Source organism: Gallus gallus, chromosome 1, assembly GCF_016699485.2.
Source record: "Gallus gallus isolate bGalGal1 chromosome 1, bGalGal1.mat.broiler.GRCg7b, whole genome shotgun sequence".
Taxonomy (NCBI): domain Eukaryota; kingdom Metazoa; phylum Chordata; class Aves; order Galliformes; family Phasianidae; genus Gallus; species Gallus gallus.
The window spans coordinates 49,098,761-49,122,385 of NC_052532.1; the positions used below are offsets into that span (position 1 = coordinate 49,098,761).

Below are 23,625 nucleotides of genomic sequence, written 5' to 3' on the forward strand. Positions count from 1 at the left end.
GCAGCGTGCACATCGCCATGACAACCGGGGGCGGGCGCCGTCGGGCGCGCTGACGTCGAGGGGAAGCTGAGCAATAACAGCCGCGACGCGGGGCGGCGCGACGGCGTCGGCGGCCTCGGGGCGCGTGCGCGGCCTCGGGGCCTGCTTCTATTTATGTGGGGGGGCGCCAAGATGGCGGAGGCGGCGAGGAGAACGTAGGGGGCAGCTCAGACCGGGCGGCGGAGGGGGGAGGGGAGAGGGAGGAGCCGGGGGGAGGGAACGCGGAGAGCGGTGTCACCGTTCGCGCGAGGCGGGGGCCGGTGAGAGGGCGGGGGGGTGGGGGGCGGCGGAGGATGGCGGAGCCGCGCCGGGTGCCGTTCATTAGCCTGTCACCCGTGAGGCGCCGCGAGGCCGAGAGCCCGGCGCTGGAGCGGGAGTCGGGGGGCCGCGAGCCGGAGCCGCCGCCGGCGGGCCGCGAGGTGCCGCTGCTGGAGCCGCCGCCGCCGCCCCGGGAGAGCGCCGCCCGCCTGGAGCCGCCCCGCGAGCCCGGCCGGCCCGAGCCGCCGCCGCAGCGGGAGCCCCCCCGGCCAGAGCCGCCGCCACCGCCGCGCCAGGGCAGCCGGCAGGAGCCGCCGCCGCCGCAGGAGGCGCTCCCGCTCCGCCAGACGGTCCGCCTGGAGGTGGTGCTGAAGGACCCCACCGAGGAGGGCTGCGTGGAGTTCAGCTACCCGGAGCTGCTGCTGTGCAGGGAGGCGCGGGTACGGGACCTCCCCTTCCCTCCCTTCTTCCTCCTCCCCCCTTCCGCCTCCTCCACCGTAGCGTTATCGGCGGCCTCGTCCTGCCGGGGTGTTTGTCCCGACGCTGAGACCGCGTTCGGGGGAGGGGAGGGGTTTGCCTTGTCGGGGAGAGCACCTTGCATCCCGTCTGTCTTTCCTCTTCCTGCCTGGGTAGCAGTGTGTTTATTGTGCTCTCTGGGACTGGGAGGCTTTTGTGGCAGAGGATGGAGCTGTCCTGTGTTGGGCTGTTGTCTGTGGGGCTCTCTGCAGGTGAAGCAGTTGTTAGCCCGGCTCTGCTGCCAGTCCTGGGGAGCAGTGGGGTGAGCGTCAGTCCTGGAGGTGCGTTACTGAGTGGGAGTTAACGTCACTGTAACTGACACCTTACTCATAACTATCAGAGCCTTCACTCAAGTAAAGAAGTTCTTCCTCTTTTTCTCCCAAACAGAAAATATTTAGTACTTTGGCTGCCGTGTTTATCCTGCAGACAGTTTTGGGGAGTGAGCATATTACCAATCAGCAGGACAGAGCCCTCAGTTAGGGAGGAGACAGTCCCACTGGAGCCAGTCACTCTGTGAGGTGCAGATACTGATAAAGTTGCAGTGTGTGGTTGTGGCTTCTCTTAATTTCTCTATTTGATTTTAGAGAAAGTTTCTATCTTCCTGGAAGGGGCAGTGGCAGCTACTACAGAGGCAGCTATCTTTGGTGAAATCTGAAGGCAAACTTCAAGTACTGGTACTGATGCTGTCACTGGCTTTTCAAATCCAGTATAAGCACAAGAGTGGTTAAAGGAGCAAAATATTTCTTTTTCTAACAATACTTAGTGGCCTGTTTACTTCTTGCACTGTATGGGAGGGAATGTAGAACTGTGTTGTGTTCAAAAGCTGAAGACAGAAAAATCAATCATTTTAATAATTCCTCTGCAAGTTTCTCATGTAAGTTAAAAGCTCCTTCTGTTCTGTCCTACAGCTGTTGTGGGCAAACAGAGCCAGTGATGACCGCTCTGGGTTGTAGCAGTGGCCTGGTGCTCTGTGGAGTGCCATCTTTCTGAGCAGTTCCTCTGTGATGAGGATGGAAGTTGTGGTGGTGTTTCAGAGTGGGTCTGCACATAAAGGCTGACTTTGTCCCCTGGCAGTCCTCACTTTCATATTTTTTTGTAGGTTGTTAATGTGTTAATCACATAGTCGGGGGGGAAAAAGTATTTTTATGTTTCTGATGAAAATTCCATGTCTTCTGGAGGAAAGCTGGGGGGGAGGAGGGGGAAATGTAGTGGAGTTTTGCTACAACTGGGATCAGATAGATAGAAATAGTGATAGAATTGCTTTATACGGAATCTCTGACAGAGTACAGATTGAAAAATCAATGGATTGTAATGTTGTCTCCTTCTGGACTATGTGGAACAAACAACTGATGATGTAGAACTGTGTTATAAATTGTGATCCTGAACTGTTCAAAATCTATTGTGTAGTTGTTCTGTCAGTTTAACTTCTTGCTGGTTACAAAGCAGACACTGAAAAGGCTTCTCTAATATAGCAGAGGGGACTTAAAATCTTGCCTCAATCAACATGCAAAGAGAAGCGTTTTTTGTCCAGGAGTAAAACTAAGGTATCCCTCTTGCTTCATGGTTATAGAAAGCATAAGAGGAGAACTTGCTCTACACAAATCTGTCTCTCACCTAATCTCTGGTCATTCTCAGACCAAGAAATGTTGCAACCTGTTCAGAATTCTAAGGTAGGAGCAATTTTGAAAGGAAGACTGATTCTGCTTGTGGAGTAGAATAGCTACGGTGATGTGTACTAGTTAAGGCAGCAGAGAAGACTGCCTTGTTAAAACAGAACTTGAGGAAGAAACTTCTGCCCTCTGTCATTTTTCTGCTGATTCTGAGATTTGCTGTGAGTTGGTGGTAAGTAGTTAGCAGTTAATGCTGTAGTTTTAAATGGAGTTTAAGCTTTCAGAACTTAGTTTTGTTAAAAAGTTAAAATGAACAGTTTATACAAACTTAGTTATGCAAACTGCTTTTGTAGGGTGAAGATTGATTGGGTTTTCTGAAGGCTATTGTTTACTACTTATCCCTTATAAGTTACTCAGTTTCCTTGAAGCTATTCCCATTAAAGTTCAACATGACATAATTCAAAACATGTCTTTATCCTGTAGTGTTGCTTGGTGCTGAAGTAGCCAAGAAAGAATCTCCAGAGACTCACTGTTCTGGAAGGGGAGAGATGTGTAGAAATTGCATCAGTATATGGGAATAACTGGAAGCAATGATTGAATAGGTCTCTTAAACAGTTAGTAAATAATCCCAAAATTTACTTGACAGGGTGAGTGCTACTTTTTTTTTTTGTCCAATTTTAAAATTGGATTTACAGCCTGAATAAGAAGTTGGCAAAAATGTTTCTGATAAACTTGTGGTGTCCTTCTCCTTTTTTTTAATGATAGTAAAGAAAGCATCCTTTGGTTGGGTTGTTGGTGCAGTTCATATTCTGGTAGGAATTACTTGCATGAAGTTTTTGTGTAAAACAACATGAAATGGGTGAGCTAGAAGCCCAAGTTGGCTTGTGTCAGGCAGGCTGTGAATGTGCTGAAGTAGTAACATCTTGAAGTTAATGTGAAGTCCAGAAGACTTGACTGAGCCTTTACATACAGTCAAAACTGAAATTTGCTAATAACTATTCAAAATGTATAACAGAGTAGTCCACCTACGCCTTTGGTTTGGTGAAGATATGAGAATTAACACTTACTGCTGAATTTTCCTTGACCTGTGTTGGAGTATGGCAGTAGAGGCGGAACCTTCCCACCAACATTCTGTTACATGTTGTTGCTGTGTGACAGAGGGCAGCAGAGGGGCAGGCTGACAAAATGGCATCTGACATGGAAGTGAGTGTGAAGCAAAGGTGTCATTGAATTCCTCCATGTGGGGAAAAAAGGCACCCATTGACATTCATGAACGCTTATTGAACGTTCCAAACAGTGGATGTGAGCACAGTGAGGTGGTGGGAGGTGTGTTTCAGTAGCAGTGATGACAAGCCACATTCTGGACAGCATTGCTGACAAAAATGCGTCACTAATGGAGAAAAATACTGTTTTGTCACTGAGAATTTCTCTATCAGTGTTTGTGTGCTCTTTCTATCTGTTGTATTTCTCCTGGAAATAAATAGGAGGCCTTACTTCTGGAGTTATCTATGTAGAATAGGCTTTCCCTGCTAAAAGGAAGGGAAAAAAAAGTGTTGCCTAAATTGGGCAGTATTTTATATTAATATGTAGTATGCAGGAAATGCATATGTAACTTAGTAGATGTTTCAGGATTATGTATAACCCTCTTCTTTTTCTTCTAAGTACTCAATTTCTCTTACTGTGGGGGGAGGATCTTGCCTTTCAGAGCTTTGGATTTTCTTGCTTTTCACAGCTTTGCTTTTTGTTCCATCTTTGTCTGTTGTAAAACGTGATTTATTCATTGAGTGGTTCACGTGGAGTAAAGTTAGAGAGGCATCCATAAAGACCTAACTATGTTCTACCATGTTTTAGAACCCTGTTACCACTCCCACCTCTTTTACTGTATTTTATATAGAAAATTGTCAAATGCAGTCCTAGTTTTTTTTTTCTGGGAAAAAGAAAAAAAACCTTTTCATGCTCTTGATTGCTCTTCATTGACTTCTTGTCAGTGGAAACTCAGAAGTGTATGCTTCCTGCTTATTTATACAGCTGGAATATTAAATCATATTATTCTAGCAGCTGTAGTGGCAGTATTGTAGTATTTGTGTTGTGATTACCGAAGTTATCCAAACAAGAATGTAACAGTAAGGAAGTTCAGAGTGGTAAGGTACTCGTTACAGTATGACTTTGCTTTGTAATCTTTCAATTGCTTTCTTGCTGGTTAGCATATGAGGTACATCTTGTGTATGGTACCTGAGGATCACAGCACCTATAGGGTAGGCACCAGCGTAAGTTACATTTGGAGTTCTTTCTCCTTGGATCTCTAATTCAGCTAGCATACTCTTCTGCTCATGCTTTCCATTGTGGTTGCACTGGAATGCTTAGGTAAACGTAAAGCTGTGTCTTTCTTTAGATTTGTGTTTGTCTCTTCACTAAGAGGAGACAAGTAGATGATAACTGAATGGGCTAAACTCATTTGTAGAGCATAAAGTAAGCATTTGGACTGTCTTAGTATAGTTTCTTGCTACTTAGTTATTAGAATGTAGTTTATTCACTTTTAATAGGTTTTTATTAATGTGCCTTATGTTTCTCTTGTAATTGAATGAATACTTCTGTCTTTTTCAGAAGAAATCTGTTCACTCAGAAGATCCTTTTAATGACGAACAGCGTGAGCGGCATGAGGTGGAGACACTAGCCAAGAAGTTTGAGGCAAAATACGTGAGTTATGGGCCTTTGTTAAAACATACCAGTGTTTAGTTGTGATAACTTACAGTGTGGCATAGATGTTAACACCAGGTTTTTGTTGCTCAGTACAGTTGTTGATGTTGAAGTCAAACGACTTCTGTATACATCAGAGTTGGCCATCCCATTTATATTTCATCTAAGTAGCTTGAAGCTGCTACAACATTATTAGGCAAGTCTGCTAAATAGATTTCTCCATAGGATATTATTGCCTGTGAAGCTATTCTTGGAAGAGCTTCCTATATAAGGGCAACTGAGTAATAAATGTAGGTCAATATTAGTGATAAATACTGTTGTGCACTACTGAAAAGCTCTTCTCCTAAGGCTGTATACTGACAAATCTTGATGAATTTCTGACTAGTTTGGAGTGCTTCCATGGGAAGCTATTATTTAATAAGTCATCACTTGATGAGTTTATCTTGTAGCTGCCAGCTGCCTAAAGATACTCTGCTGACTCCTGAAAATGTAGCATGAATGACTTGAACAACTCTAGGTGATAATATAAAGAGGCTTTCACTAATAAATGAAGGTAGAAATCAGTAAGTGTTGTCTAAAACCACACCCAAGCAAGTCTTTAAGAATTCATCTGGGTAGGGTTGGGTGATTAATTCTGAGCTGGCAATCAGAACTCATCATCATGCTTCGACATGTTGATATTCTGAATTACTAATAGAGAAGGGAATCAAGAACAGTCCTTTGTATCTTTTGCTACTAATATGCATATTGAGATGTTACTTGTTTGATTTCTTTTTTTCCTGGCAAAGGCAGACTTTTAGGAGTATCTGGTCTAAATATTCAGTAGAAGTAATTAGTATTTCAGAGCATGTTAGATGTGATACATCACAAAAGAAATCCTTAAACTGAAAATAATCATTTTCTTCTTTTGAAGGGTTTGACAGGAACTCAATATACCCAGTGTACTGAGAAGGTAGTTCCATAGTAATGTTTGGTTTTCATTTGAATGATAAATTGTTTTTTGAACTTCAGAGAGATATTTCAATTGTACTTTCTAGAAACTCATTTCCATAAAACAAGTTAAGGATTTTAATAATGTTCTAAAACAAGTAGCTTAACTGTAGGAAATGAAAGTCAGTAGAGAGCATGTAAAGCAATATATGTAGGAGGGGTGGAGGTGGTGGAGGCAATCTAATACACATGCAGGGTACTATGCATGCAGATATATTTATTCATGCATCAAAGCTAAACATGTACATTCATGGACAAAGTTTATTATTAAAACTATGAAAACTAATTCCAGTGCTCAGTTGCAAAAATAAGAGGCAAATAGATATTTGTAACCATTAGAAAAGCAGTACATAGCAAACTACTGTTTTACCAGGGTATGAATTCAGGCGTGCTTGTATCTTGGCTATTTGTGCTTCTGATGTCCTGCATTTCTTTATTCTCTGCCTTACCTTATGCCCTCCACTGCCACAAAATTCTCAGAAGGCGAATGTCTTCTAGGGACAATTTATTAGAGTAGGACGACTAAGGATGCAGGGTGCTGAGAGATTGATAGCTCTTGTGTTAGATAGTTGCTGTCCTTTCTCTCTTCCACTACAAGAGCCATCAGTCTCTACTAACACTTCATGGTAGGAAGAATTGCGTGTCTGTACACTGACCCAGTGCAATTGCTCCTGTTCTGACAATATCCAGCCAGCTTCTGAATCTTGAGGTGAGACATTTATTCCCTAGCTTAAACTAAAATAGATATCCCTTGACATAGATGCTGATTCTCTTTATCTCTCTAATACTGCTTCAGTGTAGAAGTAATCACTGGTTGTATGAGAATGAAGTTTTTTTACATTTGCAGAAAGGACTATACCTTTCTTAAACTGATGATGTATGACTTTCCTGTATCCATTTAAAACTGAGTCAGGTGATCTTTACACAGCATTGATGCTGTAGTAGTTGTGGAAAAAAAATGTGATTCATGAAAAACAGTCTTCCTTAAAGACCTTTTCTACTTTTTTTCATGTAAGTGTCTGTACTCATAATTGGTACAGTTTTGGATACATCTTGCTGATACCAACATAAACTCTTTTAATAAACATTTCTAAGTCTAGGTGTGTGAAGTTAATGCACCATTTGTTTACTTGATTATTTGGAACTTTATTGTAATTGCTATGAGTTTTAAAATGCCAGCATAAAAATCTCTTCCAAATAGTTGCAGTTTTAAGTCATGTTTTCTTATTCTTTAGTAAAATTAAACATATGCTGTATGTTGTGAAAACATTATATTAACCTCAGGTAATATTATATAAAATGTTAAAAATAATTATCATAAGATAAAATCAGTAGTTGCTAGGTGTAACAGTTCTCTGACACCATAGTGATCTCATACTTGAATGTGTAACAGAGCAAGTGCACGCTGATGTTACCAGAGCGTACCTTTCTAACAGTTTGTGGCTTAATTTCTTCCTAAGCCAAGGACTGTGTTTAGCCACCATTCGTGTCGTTTTCTGCCATATATCTGCCAGGCCATCTTCTGAGCTTGCTGGTGTTTAATGTTGTATTCCATGGCACTGAGTGGCCTGATGATTGTTACATGAAAACATATTCTGTTTAAAACTGCTGGCTACTAAGTTCATGTGGTGCTCCATAATTCATGTATTGTGAAAAACAGTGAATGGTTTCCTGTTCTTTTCCATGCTGCGTGTGATTCTGATGCTATCATCTAGTCTGTCATTTCATTCTCCAGCTGAACTCTGATACTGTACAGTAGCAGCTTTTTACCTTTAAAATCTTTGTTGCCTTACTCTGTTCCCTTTTTTGTTCCAATTTCTTTTTTTAAATGAAAGAACACTAGCAGTAGGATGCCCTGATTTATCAGTGATATAATCATGACTTCTGGTTTTGTTCTCTGTTCCTTTTTTTAAGTCCTAATTCTTATCTTTTTTGACCACTGCTGATTGTCGGGCAGATGTCATATTACTCCATGTAATGACTCCAGCACTTCCTGAGCAGTGTAACGAATTAGGAGCACGCTGTATTTGTTGTAAGGGTTATACTTCCTTTGTGTGGATTACCTTCCTTTTATTATCATAGAATTCAATTTACTATTCAAGTACCAAGCAACCAAGTGGTCTCAGTGCTCCTTCAGCTGCCTCTCGTATTTACTACACTGAGTAATTTCTGTCATCTATCTCTTCCTCCCTGCCCCCCAGCTGTTAGCCTTCTTTGTTGCTTCTACAGATGAATATGTGTTCCTTGGTGAACCATTCATTCCTACCCTTTGGATACTGGCCTCAAACCAGTCATTAACTTGAGTGGAGTTTCTCTCTTATCCAGTGATAGTTTACTATCTTTAAACATCTTGGGGTCTTTTCTCAAGTTTTGAAGTACCATTTCCTTCAAGCAAAATTATTTTCTGCCCTGGAATGTGTAGTCTTTTATCTCCTGTTTTTTTTAACTTCTATTAATGTGCCCACTACAGAGACGAAGTTGACTCATTTCTGAAGAGTCTCCCAGAGGCATTGTATTTGCCACTTTCTGTTGTGTGAAGGTTGTTTAAACTTTAGGTTATGCCCTATTGTTGAATTATTATTTGAGCTCCTGAACAACTGTATGAGTACTATCTGCAGCTTCAGGAACTGTCTCAGTGTGCTCTGGTGTCACGGCTGCTTTTATGCTTTGGGACAGAAAAGTTGAAGAAGCTCTTTGAGAAGAGAGGTGAAAGCACCTGTAGTAAAACTTCCCTTAATTATTGTGTAGTAAGCATTAATGCAGGAGATCTCTTCAGTTTTGTCTCGAACATCTATATAGATGAACCTATAGACTTTTAACGTGCTTCCTTAAACATAGCTTGGTAGAGTCAGGCCTGAAGGAAATTCTCTAACTGCAGATATAGTGGTTCAGATATTATCATATCTGTTTCTGTTTGAAGACAGTTTACTGTTGTAACCCTACCTTTACTCACTCTGCTCTTACAAGACTTTCATTTATTAGGCTTGTCCCATATCTGTGCTGTACTTCTATCAATAACATGCAGTAAAAATGCATTGGAAAATCTTTTAAATGCTTGTATGTGCTGAAATAGGCATTGCTGCAAAAAGACTTTGAACTTTTGAACAAGGATGTGCCCCTCTGTGTTTTTAGTTAGTTGGACTTAAAAGAAATAATACAGTGGTGGATTGCACTATACTATATTAATGGGATTGCAGAGGTAAAATGCCATAGTGTTCATTAGCCTACAGTTGCTGCAGAATCATGAGAATTACAAACTTTTGCATGAAATATGCTGGAATTTAAGAAAGAGCAATGAAGTTTTACCTCTGTTTTTCTAATATTTTCTTTTTCATCTAAGATTTTTTTTTAAACAAAAACTTACTGCATGTCTGCATGGATACGTATTCCTAAAACATCAGTTGAGTAACTTGACTGTAGGGGATGACAGGACTGATTAAAAAAAGAAAAAGTTAGGAGTACAATTAGATTGGAAACCTGAATTAGAAATGGAACTCACTTTTGTGGGTTTTTTCTTGTATGATTGCGTTTATTGGCTTAGTTATACCTCTGTATTTGCCAAGAGTATATATTTTGCTTATAGTTAACAAACTATTCATGGAAGAGCCTGATACTGTTTTAGTAAAGATGGTGGCCTTAGGCACTTAGCTTTAATAATTTTATACTGACAATTTCCACAGTATTGAGGAGTCAGAAAACTAGGCCTCACATCTTAAGCACTTCTTGTTTGTATAGCCATAAGTTCAGTTACTCTGCAGTTTGAGCTTGATGTGCCTTTTTACTTAGCAGTAACACTTTCATATTAGAACAGTACTTACAGGTTAAACTGAAATTTACTTTCTCTTGGAGGTAGGCGAATGCACAATCTGCAATATAGTTGATTTTAAGTTAAGTAACCCTTTCATGTCTGGTCCTATCAATTGCAATGACAGCCCTTGTATTTCATCTTACTGTGTTTTTTCTTCAGTTATGTTAAATGAATACTGTAACTTTCTGGAAACTCATACACTCCATATCTGCAAGTGCCAGATCAATATTTTTCTCTTTTGGCTTCAGCTTCACTCTCTTGTAGAAAGGCAATCCATCTCGTGTGGGAGAATGTGTTAGCAAATGCAAGGCTATTTGTGTTCTCCTTTGTAATGGCACTGTAGCATACTGAAAGACTTAACACTACCTAAATTATCTCAGTTGTTCTGTCACTAATAGAAGTTTTAAAAATGGGACAGTGAAACATGTCTCAGCAGAAAATGCTAGGAATATTTCAGTCACCCAGAAACCAGGTGGCTAATGAATAACTTTCAGAAAAGATTCTGATAAGGCATTTATACGGCATTTTAGCATGTTTGCACAAACTCATTCCTATGTGAAAGTTACGCCTTCTGGTTTTTATTTATCTGGGCAATCTTCAAAGACACATCAAAGCAAAGCAGAACTCTGCTAAGTCCCTGGATGACTATCATGCCAGTGTTCTAGGTTTTGTAGACTTTAGTACTTTGTTTACTTTCTTCCCAAGTGGTATAATTTTCTTTTCTTTTCCAGAGTGGAAAGCCCCACAAACATCGGAAGGATCGCCTGCAGGATCTAATTGATATAGGTTACGGTTATGATGAAACAGACCCTTTCATTGATAATTCTGAAGCAGTAAGTAAGCCTTATTAATACAACAACAAGAAATAAAGTGATCTTTTTTTCTTCTTGATAAAAAGAAAAGAAGGGTAGGGGCAAATACTTTGTGCTCAAGTGTAACTAGTGTGAATCCAGAGGGTGAGTTACTATGGGCATCCAATAAATGGCTGTGTTTGTAGTCTGAGATCATTTTGTACTACAGGAGCAAGTTGTTACTGTATTGCATATTCCACTTCTAGAAATTGATTTTATTTACAGTGGTCTGAAATTACACTGGACTCTATTTAGTTTCTTGTACTAGCCATCTGGATTATGAATTGGTTACTGATGGTAGCTTTTTGTATACATTTAGAATACTAGTCTTTTCTCCAGAACCCATAGGGACACTGAATGTCTGAAAATTTTGAGATAAAATAGGTTTGAGATAAAACAAGATTTTACAGCTTATTTTGAGTATTTTTCAGAAATCATCTCGGATGAGGTGAGAGAAAAATGCATTAGTTGGATGCATGCAATATCTATTTGGAGGCTTATAAGAAAGCACTTGAAGACATCTTAAAGGTTACGTAGGAAATCATGAAGGAAAGAGCTTGGAAGAAAGCGTAGATGATAAAAGCTTTGGGAACATCCTATAGTTCTCCTTTATTAGATGCCAGAAAGGAATAGATGTTCATTCTTCATTTTTACTTGACTAAACAGTACAAAACCACTAAAAAGCACCACCTGACGTGTTAGCCAGCCTTCAGTCACCTCTGGTGAGTGGCACAGGGCAAAGCAGCCACAATGAAGAGGAGAGAGCTAAAAGTTTAAGTCAGAAAGGAGAGAGAAAAGGAATTGTAGAGGGGAAAAAAAAGCGTGGAAGTGAAGTGTTGTTTAGCATTTATTATGCTGAGCTAATGTGATAAAAGTCCTTTATAAAACCTTTTTGAGAACTCTGTGAACACTGAGCTGTGAGGTTTCTAGTGTATGGCAATTCCTCTGAATACTGCTGAGAACAGTGTGGGTACACAGAAGGTATGCTGAAGAACTGGTACCTTCTTGAGCAAGAGAAGTCCAGCCATTTACCACAGTGGGTAGCAGGCTGAGCTCATCTCTATGGATTGTTTTGGTGAACGCAGCCTGAAGGTGCATGAGCAAGTTGTGTGAAAAGTAAGTTTGCTGTAGATGCTCACCATAACCTCTATTAATTTGTTTTTTTTCTTGGCCTAGATTAATATTGACAAGGTCAGCTAACATTTTAAACTGTCTTATATCCCTTGGCTTTTGATTGTGCAGCTGGGACTATACAAGGGCCTAAGATGGTGTCCTTCGCAAAGGTCAAATTCTCATCTTCAGCTCAGTAAGAACAGATGTTTCATTCTTGCTGAGAAAGCAGTTTAGTCTGTAGACTTACCTGGGTACTCACTGTTGCTGAAGACAATCACCCTCACTTTTGAAATATTGTGATAACAATGCCCGAGTTAAATCTTAATTTTTTTCCTAGATTTACTTCATTCTATCAGCAATCTTATTTATGCATTGAGTACTTGTAGTACAGATCCCTGTCAAAGCTGAATGTGAGTTCTTGAGATTTGAACACTCACTGAGTATTTCTCACACTGTGCCTCCTTCAAGTGCTGTTCTTGTTACCAGTAGCACATCATTAGCTTTGCAGAACCATTTGCTTCAGATATCTCTTGCAAGAACATAGAAACGGTAGTTGTCCAAGCACCAGGGGGTTATATCATGTGGAAGCTACTGGGGAGAATGGTGTATTCCCTAATGGCTGCTGTTCTGAACAAATCGTTATGTCTTGTCTGAATTCATAATGCAGTCTAGTGAAATGCCATCTCTGTACGCCAGCTGCAGTCTTAAGTCCCTGTTGCCAAGCTTAAGGGCTCTGTGGTGTGGAATTTTAGTTCAGCAGAACCTCTTGTTCATTCTCTGTCCGATACAAATGGAAAATATTTAGAAGGGAAGCCTAGGTGTTGTCTTTGCTCATCTTCTGTGGACAGCTATTAAATCACTGCGAAATGACAGAGCTAGGCCAGCCTAGACTTATTTTCTTTTGGAATACCTGCTTTCTTAAACATAAAAAGCTATAATGTCCAGGATACGGATGCTTGAAAACATGTATGAGTACCTCTTAAATTGTTCCAGGATTGGAGCCCTTTTGTCTCCTTCTGTATCCCAGGCAGGGTAAGCTTCCTTAGAATGTTAGTCATTATCACAGGAGTTGAAGAAATGCCAAACTCTTTGGCAGTGAAACCGATCTATTCTGTATCTTTAGAGAGGTCTTCGTTTTAAAAACAAATGTTGAGATAATGCTATTGAAGAAATCAAACCAGTAAAACTAAACCTGTTTTTTTTTTTTTAGCAGGCACTCTGAGTTAATGAATTCTGCTTCCTTTGGATCTGTTTGCAAATTAAGCAGTTTCGTACATGCAATGAAGATGCATATATAACAAGTAGCATGTGTAACTGTATTTGGTTTCTCCAGGAATCAAATTGTTCATCAGTTTCTTCCTTGGAAGGGGAGGAAAGAGGATCAGTTTCAGGGACTTTGATAATGACATGACTGTCAAGTAACAGACTTCAGTAGGGCTGGAGTAAAAACAGCTACAGGGCATGTGTTTCGAGAGGAAGATTCTTGTAAAGCACTGATAAAAGTGGACTTCCTCTAAGCAAAGACATTTTTCCAGTCCCACTCCTTAAAGGGCACTGGTACCTGCCCTGACAGTAGGTTGGGCTCAGGGCTGTTTGGCTAGGTCACCAGTGCCCCATCTTCAGCCAAAAAGAAAATTGCCTGAGATTCTTACTTATCTTACAAATCTACTTTCATTGTTCTCTCTGGAAAGAATCAATACTTGTCTGAGTATCACAGAACTGTAGGAGCTGGAAGGGACCTCCAGAGATCATTGAGTCCAGCTTGCCTGCAAAGCAGGCCCCTTACAGCAGGCTGTGCAGGTAGGCATCCAGGTGGGTCTTGTATATATCCAGAGGAAAATCCACAACCCCCGTGGGCAGCCTGTTCCAGTGCTCCATAACCCTTACTGTGAAGAAGTTCCTTTGCATGTTGGTGCAGAGCATTCTGTGCTCAAGTTTATGGCTGCTTCCCCTTGTACTGTTACCACAGACTGCTGAAAAGCAGTTGGCCATGTCTCCTTGACTTCCATACTTAAGATATTTATAAACATTAATAAGATGACCTCTGAGTCGTCTTTTCTCAAGGCTGAACAGACCCAGTTCACTCAGCCTTTCCTCATAGAAGAGGTGCTGCAGGCCCTTCATGATCTTTGTGGCCCTCCACTGGACTTTCTTCAGGAGATCCTTGTCTTTCTTATACCAGGGAGCCCAGAACTGGATACAGTACTCCAGGTGAGGCCTGACCAGGGCAGAGTAGAGGGGGAGGATCACCTCCTGGCCACCAGGGCACACTGCTGGCTCATTGCCAACCTGTCATCCACCAGGAATCCCAAGTCTTCCACGGAGTTCCTCTCCAGCAGGTCATGCCCCAGCCTGTACTGATACTTGCTCTTATTCTTCCCAGGTGCAAGGCTCTGCACTTGCTGTTGTTAAACCTCATTTGGTTCAACACAACATTTACCTAAATGACAATAATTCTTACACCACATCTTTCTTCAGACTCATCTCCTCTTACAGAATAAGAACATAGTTACAGATTGCTGTATGCTTTGGGTGTATCTAGTATACCTGCTGTTTGTTTGTTTGTTTTCACCCTTGCTGTCCTCCTCCTTGGATAATTTTGTTAGCTTCTAAAGCTTATTTTGAAGAATTGACTTTCTCTTCATAATACAACTGAGACAAGGGGGAAATCTGTGCTTCAGGGGATATTTCTGGATTGAGCATTTTGACTGTAGTAAGTGGATGCTGAAGTTTTCATTCTAGATAAAATTTACATTAAGGCAATCTTCCATTTTTTTTTCTAGCTGCTCTGTAGCCTTTAACAGTTGACTTTGCAGTAGTAGTGCAGTATTTATAACCTGCAAGGAAAGCTGTTCCTCCTCAGTTTTTCCACTGCTTCAGTGTCTAAAATGAGTATTGCTATAGTGTAAATTACCAGGCTACATTATTTGTAGAATGGTGCTCCTGTACATTTTTGCTTTCCCTCAGTTCTTCCTGCATGCACTTGCATGTGAGCCTGTTTTGGCTGGTCTCGTTGTCTTTATGATGGAATATTTGGTCAGTTGCATGCCTTCCTGACAGCATAAGCTTTATATGTGTGGAGGTTCCATGTGGTGCTCTTCATTTTCTGGTATGCCATATAGAATGGGAATCTGAAGAAAGGCACGGTGTTTAGTGAACAAGTATGCTATCAGCTCTTACTTACACCTGCATGTCCAAAAAAAACAAAGACTATTTAGCACCTTCCTAAGTCAGACAGATGAACACAGAGGGGAGAACTGCCTACCTAGAAATCTGTAAGCAGTTTTAGTTATCTTGAAATAGTGATGCTCCATAACCCATGTGACAGTAATTGAAACAAAACATAAATGCCAAGTGTAACAGATGTTGATTGATGGTCAGCACCTCTGGACACTCAAGGCCTTAAGTATTAACCTGCTAATGCTATAGATGCTTGTACAGGAAAAATGTTGCCCAGGACCCATTATTAAACACACTTTGATTTTAAATTGAGAGGTGAAAATGCAGCAATAATGTTAAGTTTATGTGGAAAAAGCTGCCCTTGTAAGCCTCTGTAATCTCATCCTCGCTAAATATGAGGGTGTTTTAAAGTTTTGTTTTTATTTTTTAAGATATTTGCTTACTAGCTGTTTCTTTGGATATAGATTTGTTATTACTGGCCTGTCTTCCTTGTTCACTGTCATTTTGCCCAGTGGTTGGGCACCAGTGTGCAGTGTCACCTTTAATAAAAGCTATCTTGCATGCTTCCCAGGTGTCTTCAGGGTAGATCTGCTGTCTGGCAGCTGACGTGTCACATGCATTCTAATGAATTTAGGGGCAAATTTCAATTAAATTTTTCTTTGCTTTTGTGCCCCTCCTCCCTCCAAGATAAATAAGGGTGTAAAGTGGAGTACCAAACAAATAAAGCAGATACTGTTCCACATGTGGAACAGTCGTGTTTAAACTGTACACTATACTGGTTTAACACCATAGATACCCAACTATTACGCAGCTGCTCTCCCTCTCCCTCCTCAGCAGAACTTGTCTGTTTTGATAAGGACAAGGGGATTGGTCACCAGTTGTCGCAGACATAACAGAGGAGGATTTGTTGCCAATTAATAACAGTCTAGAATAGTAAGAACTAAAAGCAAATTAGAAATGTTTTTCCCTTCATCTACCTTGTACCTCCCACCCTGTCTCCAGTGGCTCAGGGGAATGGAGATATTACTCTGTCCATAATAATGCTTTGTTGTTGCCACTCCTTCATGCTCATTCTGCCTATGCTCCATGTAGGAGCATCTTCCCATGGGATGCCATCCTTCCCAAGCTGATCCTGCGTGTGTTGGCTTCCCATGAGCTGCAACTTTTTAAGGACTTCTCAAGGACATCATGGGTCTGTACCACAGGGCCCAGCCTTCAGGAGTGCACTGCTCTGGCATGGGTCCCCATGGGTGACAGCTCCCCTGCAGGCTCCTCTCCATGGGCTACAGCTCTGGCCCATGGTCTGCTTCTTCGGGGACTTGCCATGGACTGTGGCCTCCTTCGGGCATCGCCCACTGCTGCACAGTGGGCTCCTCCATGGGTTGCACGTGGAGATCTGCCTGGGGCACCTCCTGCCCTTCTTCACTGACCTTGGTGTCTGTGGGATTGTTCCTCTCTACATGTTTTTCACTCTTCTCTCCAGCTGTTTCCCCAAACCAACTTCTACCCTTTCTTAAGTATCCTGTTGCAGGTACCACCAAGTGTTGTTCAGTGGCTCAGCTCTGGCCAGCAGCTGGTCACTCTAGGAGCTGGGTGAAGCTGGCTCTTATCTAACTTGGGGCCTCTCACAGAGGCCACCCCTGCAGCCTTCCTGATACTAAAACGTTGCTGTAAAAGCCCTGTGCAGTACCAAGCAGTCTTACAGTGCAAGTTTCATTATGGCTAGATGAATTAAGTTGAATGTACAGAGCAAATCTGATGTTTGTTAAAATGTTTTTTCTACCAAATATAATATCATTTTTTAGGAAGGAATAAATGAGTAGCTTTTTTAATCCCATGTTCTGACTTACATTTAAATCAGATACTTTACGACTGTTCATTGACTTCAAGACCTCAGTGAGACAGTTCAGAAACAGCTCAAACAGCTTCTCAGGTATTTAAAAAAAACAGATGCGTATCTGGCCTTTGTAGTATCATTGCTTAAATTGGTTTAGGTCAAGACTTCTGCAGTAAGAAATAATATTATATTGATAGTAACTCCTGCACTATTTTTTTACTTTTTCTCTCTCAATCTTTTTCTTTTTTTTTTTGGAAGGACAAAGTTACTTTTCAAAGTAGTCAGCCACTGGAGGAGTAGATGGTAGCCTGGGGTCAGCTAATCTTTGAGTAGAGAAGTATGCTTAAGCAGTACAAGGAACTTAAGTGTTTTCTAAAATATTCAGACATAGCTATTACTGCAATATAAAGGGGCTTTACACTAGCCAAAATCAGGGGTCTGGGATAGGAGCACTTGTCTGAAGTGTTGTGAGTGACAAGTCTGCAGTTCACATGAAATGAATGGAAAAGGAAAGCATAACTTTTTTCAGTAGTGTTATTCTGAAACATGAAAGCTGGAACAAAAATTGCTTAATTGCAACAATTAAGCACTACATTAAAAATACAGTTCAGTATTTTAGTACTATTAATTACTCAGTGTGGATCAGAGCACGATCTCTGAAAGAATGGAGTTGAACAGATAACAATAGTCATGAGTGATCATACGCTTTATAAATGAAGCTGAAATGCAAATACGGCTCCAGAAGTAATGCCTCCTGTTTTTTGTTGACTCATGATGTCAGAAGAGAGTGTTGGTAGTACTTCCTGCCAGTGTTCTGCTATATTTTGTTGCCATGTGACAGATGGTAGCAGAGGGACAAAGGGTGTCTGTCATGGAAGTGCAAATGAAGTAAAGGTGTCGTTGAATTCCTACATGTGGAGAACTTACATTCTTTGCTTGCTGAACATTTATGGAGACCAGACAGCAGAAGTGAGCACAGTGAGGCGCTGGGTGGTACATCTCAGCAGTGGTGACAGCAGTGTGAAAGACAAGCCATGTTTCAGACAGCCGTACATATTTTTGTGAGCAAGGTATGCAGGCCTGTGTTCTTTACTGGTGAAAGTGCACAGCTAACGGTGGTGCCTGTGTTTAAAATATATATATATACTGTTTTGTAATTGAGAATTTATCAAGTAGTGTTGTTGTTGTTGTTGTTTCCATGGAAATAAATAGGAGGCATTACTTTCAGAGCAACCTACTTGAATAAAAGGCATCACAAAACTTACCTATACGTTGTGGAAGTGGATTCTTTAGCATTACGAAGCTTTCTGCTTAGTTTCCTATGTAATCTTAGAAAAGCAGTGGCTTGTTTACTCTTAACCCAGTTTGAGATAACATTGTTCATCCTGCCCACAGCAGGGTGGGTAGGAACTAGATCATCAGTCCCTTTCAACCTGAGCCATTCTGTGATTCCGTTACTGATGTCCCAGTGAATGATCTCCCCACTTCCCACAGCAGCTGGCTAGAGCCATCTCAGAAATGTGCTGAACGAGGAACAAAAATGGTCTCTACTTGTTTTTGTCCAAATAAAGCTAGTTTCACAACAAGTAGTATTCAGGTTATATATTTTTTTAAACACTTGTATGTATTTACAGCAAATCTCATTTCTAGGAGTTAATGCAGAAGTGCTGAAAAGCCTTTTTATATGTGTACTTCTATTACTCAGCTTGTTCTCTGGCGAAGAACTGGACAAGCAGAATTGCAACCCAAATATCTGAACACAGAAGCAGACAAGATGTGTACTGTGGGTTTGGGTTTCAGCACTAAATTGGGTGTAGTATGTACCATTGTGCAGTTCTTAGTGTAAGAATGAAGAAGAAACTGGTTAACTTACTTAAAAATAAAAGCTGGTTAATTTATTTTAAAAACAAACGTTCAGATTATCTTTCACATGGAAATAAATCTATAATACTGTAGCTCAAGGATAGTAGTTGAAGATAAGAGACTAGTTGAAAATAACTTCTGTATTGATGTGCTTTTAAGACAGTCTCAGTCTTTCTTTGCAGAATCTCTCCGTAATCTGAGACAAACCTCTGTTCACATGAACCAGGGCATAAATGGAATCCTGTCTGTTTGTGTATCTGGTTCTAATTCTCAGTCTTTGAATGTATAAAGAAGATTAGAGTGTTGTAAAGGAGTTTAACAAATTTCCTTCAATAATAGAATTAGACATGAGCTCTGATTTGATACACAGAAAAAGCTAATGAAAAGCAAATTCTTGAAAAGATTTCGTCGGGAGATTCAGAAGTTGCAAGAGGTGTGTGCCTTCTGAGTGTCCGGGAGGAACTTCAGAATAAAGCTAAATCCAGCTGTTGCCAGTACGTTATAAAATCTTATTCAAGTTTTATGTTGGATTAGAGCACTAGTCAATGGTGAGGTTACGCTGGAGGATGAGAGACACCAGATATGCTTTAGTTTGTAGAACTTTAGGTTTATTCCTTGTTCAATAGGCTGAGGACAAATCAAATTTTGATGGGGGGAAAAATGAAATTCTGTCAAGGGTTCAGGAGAACTGAATGTCAAAAAGGTCTTTGGAAGTCAGACTAAATTCATAGTCCTTGGAGGAAGCTGTTGAAGCCTAAACTGATTAGCTGCGCTTCCCCATCTTTCTGACACTGTTTGCTGCTGACTGTATGGAAGTTTGTTCATCTCTATATTGAATAAAACGTGCCTTTGTGGTCAACTTGTTTGCATGGGTTTGTGCCATGTATCATGTTGATCATACTAATCACCTGCTGTAATGCATGTTTTTCTCACTTGTGGACTGTCTTTAATTGTTACTTTATGTTCTCTAGGGCTTCCTTTACTGTTCTGCAGCCAAGTCTTCTCAGTGTTCCCCTTTTCTTGTTCTTTACTTCTTGTAATAATAGTCTCAGCTTTAACTGTGTACTTTCTCGTCCAAACTTGGCAACTACTCTATGCTTCTGTTTTGATCCCATACGGCCCTAACCTCACCAATTCAGTTCATGCCTTGTCAGCTCAAAAGGGAAATGCCTGTTCTGTCTATTAACTACTGTGGATAATCATTTATTTTCTTTCCCTTTCATCTCCGTGTACTTAATGAAGCTGGTTCTGAGGGCCTGTGGAAAAACATCAGGCTTCTCTGGAGCTTTTACCCAGCCTCCACTATTCGGTTCACTTTGCGTGATTGTCCTGGTCTTTTAAGATGAATTACAAGTCCATAACTAAATCACTTTGCTTTCAAAGTCCATAACTAAATCACTTTGCTTTCAGTTTGTCTATTTAACAGTCTTCTGCTTTCTTGCATTGGTCTTTCATGCAATCTCAGGGTGTTTCATGCATCCTGTCACTGCTTTTATTATTTGTGTGTGTGTGTTCCTGTACTGCATATTAAGCCTTCCATTCCAAGAAGATAAAGATGATGACTCAGTGAAATTTCTAACCGCTTACTCAGATCAAATCCACATATAGTTCCAAGTTCAGGTTGTTCCATGCAACTTACTGGTCTAAGCGCTTGTTAATTGTTTTCCTCTTATGGATATAACTCTTGTGTCTTCGTGCTTTTGGTGGTGCAAGTTTTGTAGTTCTTAAACTGTATCTCTGGTTGTATCTTCAGTATATATTGCATCTGTGCAGGGGGAATGGACTAACCTGGTTACTACTGACTGTGTTGCCCTGTGTGTGTTCCCTTCCTGTGAGTCATCTCAGGTCTTCAGTTACTGGCATGGCAGCTAAAAATGTGTGTACTTGCCCTAGTAATTTTTTCAACCCGTTGGATTCTGGGATGTATCAGCTCTTATCAGACATGCAGTGAAAGGCCTGCTGGCTCACTATTCAAAATAGCACACATGCTGTTTCCCTCTTTAACTGTCCTACTTAATTCTTAATCATTTGGTCTTACTAGTAAACATTTATTGTTTGCAGCTGTAACTCAGAGTAGACTTTTTCTTCTGCCAGACTGCTTTCCTCTAGGATGCATCAAAATCACACACCCCTCCCTTCAGAAGGGAAGAAACCAATTCTCAGTCATTTAAATGGCATTGTATCTTTTTGGTACTCTGTAACACTTAGTAAGCATTTTGGTTTTATGACTCTAAACAGGCCATTGCTTCTATTTGTTGTTGATTAAGCTCACCGCCTTAGATTTTTCAGTATTTGTTGTTAACAAGATATATCATAGAAACTAACAGATGTTTGAAAATACTTGAAACAGATGTTTGAAAATACACGTCATAGCAATTTTAGCAAAAGAACAGAGAATCTGGTAAGAAAAGCTTTTTTTATGCGGGTACTGTGAGTGGAGTTGTTAAGGAATGGAACGTTTGTCTGGGCATGCCAAGTGCACTGCAGAGTCCTGTATTAGTGAAAACCAATCAGGAGGAAGGTGAATGTTGCTGTGGCTATTTCCATGAAGCAAAACATATAATTCAGAAAGTTCTTTTTGCTTGTTTTACAAAATCAAGTGTGTCTATTGTTGCAGTTCTATTTCCTGGGTATAACAATATCCAGTTTTGCAAACTTCTGAAATAGTTTAGACTTCTTCCTTTGCAGAGTGATGGTTGTTCAGATTGTTATCTTTTTTTGAAAACATGCAAGAAATGAGCTCTGGAAATAACTTTGTAGTTATCACTTCCAGATAACTAAAGGACCTGTTATAAATGTATGAGTAACAGGAATTGTTATTAGAAAATATTGTTAGTTTGAACTATACATTTTCTGATAAGATTGAAGGATATTCAGTGAAAGTATGGCATTTAACATGTGAAATCAGTAGAGGCAGCATTTGTACAAAATGCGTTTTAAATCAGTGATGTTGCTGGTATGTATGTAAGGCTGTTATAGACAAAAACAATTCACAGTGTGCTTACCTATTGCAAGGACAAAATCAACTTGTCAACAGTGAAACTGCTCATAAGCAGGTGGTGCATAATTGTCCGTATAGTTTATGTATCATGAGATTTTTAGCTTCTAGCATAAGGTAGCATGTCATCAGAGATAGAAAACTGGAAATATTCTCTTGAGGGAGGAAAGGCCTCCATGCCTGTCTTCCCTTCCTTCAGAAAGCAGAGCTTCTCTTTTTAACGTTGTAATCTTTTCTGAGAACAAGGTGTTATTTTGAAAATACAAAGGTGCTTATGTGACATCAGTATTCTGTTCCCTGTCCAGTAAGTTTTTCAGTAGTATTACTATCCTGATTTATGCTAGCAGGCAGTACTTATGTAATTCTGTATAGTTATTCATGTATAGGGAGTGGTAAATGAACTACATACACATTTTAAGTGATGATGATAAACTTTTTTTTTTCATGTCCAGTATGATGAATTGGTTCCTGCATCCCTGACAACCAAGTATGGAGGGTTTTACATCAACACTGGTACCCTGCAGTTCCGCCAGGCATCTGACTCAGAGGATGATGACTTTGCAGAAGACAAAAAGCACAGGCCACCGAAAGTGAGTGATATTAATTATGCTTTTTATACAGCGGGCGCTGAATTAGGTGGATATCAAAAAAGATTTGGTATGCTTAAATGCCTTAGATGAAGAGACTGAAAGCAGAATGATACATGGTACTGTCTTACTGCAGTCTCTGTTATGTGGCTGTTGCATAAACACTTAGGAAATAAGTCAGGATGCCCACAGACTGTCCAGTCTTGGAAGACTAATCACCTGTTCAGGCAGGCTTACAAGTTGCGTCCATCCATCTTAAGTAAGTGACAGATAACTACTTAATTTTATAAGAATTTTATTCCCTAAGATGAAAACATAATTTTTCCAACATTGCTTTTGTAATTCTGTAGAAAATATGATCTGAAATGTTCTTGATACTCAGAATAGTAGTTTAAAGGAAACATCTGATAAAATAAGTTCACAACATAGAACTAGCTATATTAAAAGATGTATGTGTATGTCTGTATGTATATGCTGTGTGTTTCACAAAAAACGCACTGTGCTGTGTGCTGAAATGTTTTCATACCAGTCCTTATGGTGCTATGATTTGTATTTGTAACTTAGCGCTGTGCTGATAAAACAGCAGTGTTTTGACTGTTGCTGCATAACAACAGCACAGTATGAAGACTTTTTCTTCACCCCCACTTCCCCCCCCCGCTATTCAGCTTCCCACCCATCCTCAGAAAGTAAGCTAGGGATGGCCAAGAAGTTGGAGACCACTGATGTGGATGGCCAGAAAGATATGCCATACCATATTGTGTTGTGCTTAGCAATGCAACTGTGGTAGCAGAAGAATGGAGAAGGTGGTCTTCCAAGGTGGCTGCTACTCAGAGAGGCTATGAGACAGTCTACCTGTACCTCAAAAAAAGTAATGTTGGAGACTTATCAGTAACTGGTATTGCTGCTGTGAATCCAGTTGTACTGTTTGCCTTCGCATACATCAAGATATTTTTCTGGTTCCCCATTGGAAAGTGTAAGGAAAATTAGATGTTTCTTGCTGTAAAAATATTTTTGATGGAAGAATCTTTGTCCTGTGTTTAATTCGTTTTGTAGATAGCAAAGTTGAAAGAAAGTGAAGATCGTGGAATGAAGAAGCGCAAGCGGAAAGATGAAGGGATGGAAAAGGAGAAGAAGCCTCGGAAAATGAAAGTTCCTAAGCAGTTGGGGTAGGTTTCTTTCTTTAAATAAAATGTTGAATTGTATGCGAAGTATGTTTCTAAGATTTGCATACCACAGTGAGATTATCACAGCTGTCTAGGATTTTGTTTTGTTAATTCA

At 40.4% G+C, this 23,625-nt stretch overlaps 1 protein-coding gene across 2 annotated transcripts in view; it reads left to right on the top strand.

Moving 5' to 3' along the window:
- The first annotated feature begins 162 nt into the window (after nt 1-162).
- UBN2 (ubinuclein 2) overlaps nt 163-23,625 on the top strand; it is a 56,791-nt gene continuing 33,328 nt past the window's right edge. Inside the window, exons 1-5 of one of the 2 annotated variants that reach the window (NM_001277750.2) lie at nt 178-737; nt 5,028-5,120; nt 10,650-10,751; nt 22,213-22,350; nt 23,401-23,513. In NM_001277750.2, the coding sequence (NP_001264679.2) occupies nt 333-737; nt 5,028-5,120; nt 10,650-10,751; nt 22,213-22,350; nt 23,401-23,513 (851 nt within the window). In that variant the 5' untranslated portion in view covers nt 178-332. Of the gene's footprint in view, nt 738-5,027; nt 5,121-10,649; nt 10,752-22,212; nt 22,351-23,400; nt 23,514-23,625 lie in introns of both variants that reach the window. The other variant, XM_015285016.4, reaches the window with a different exon arrangement.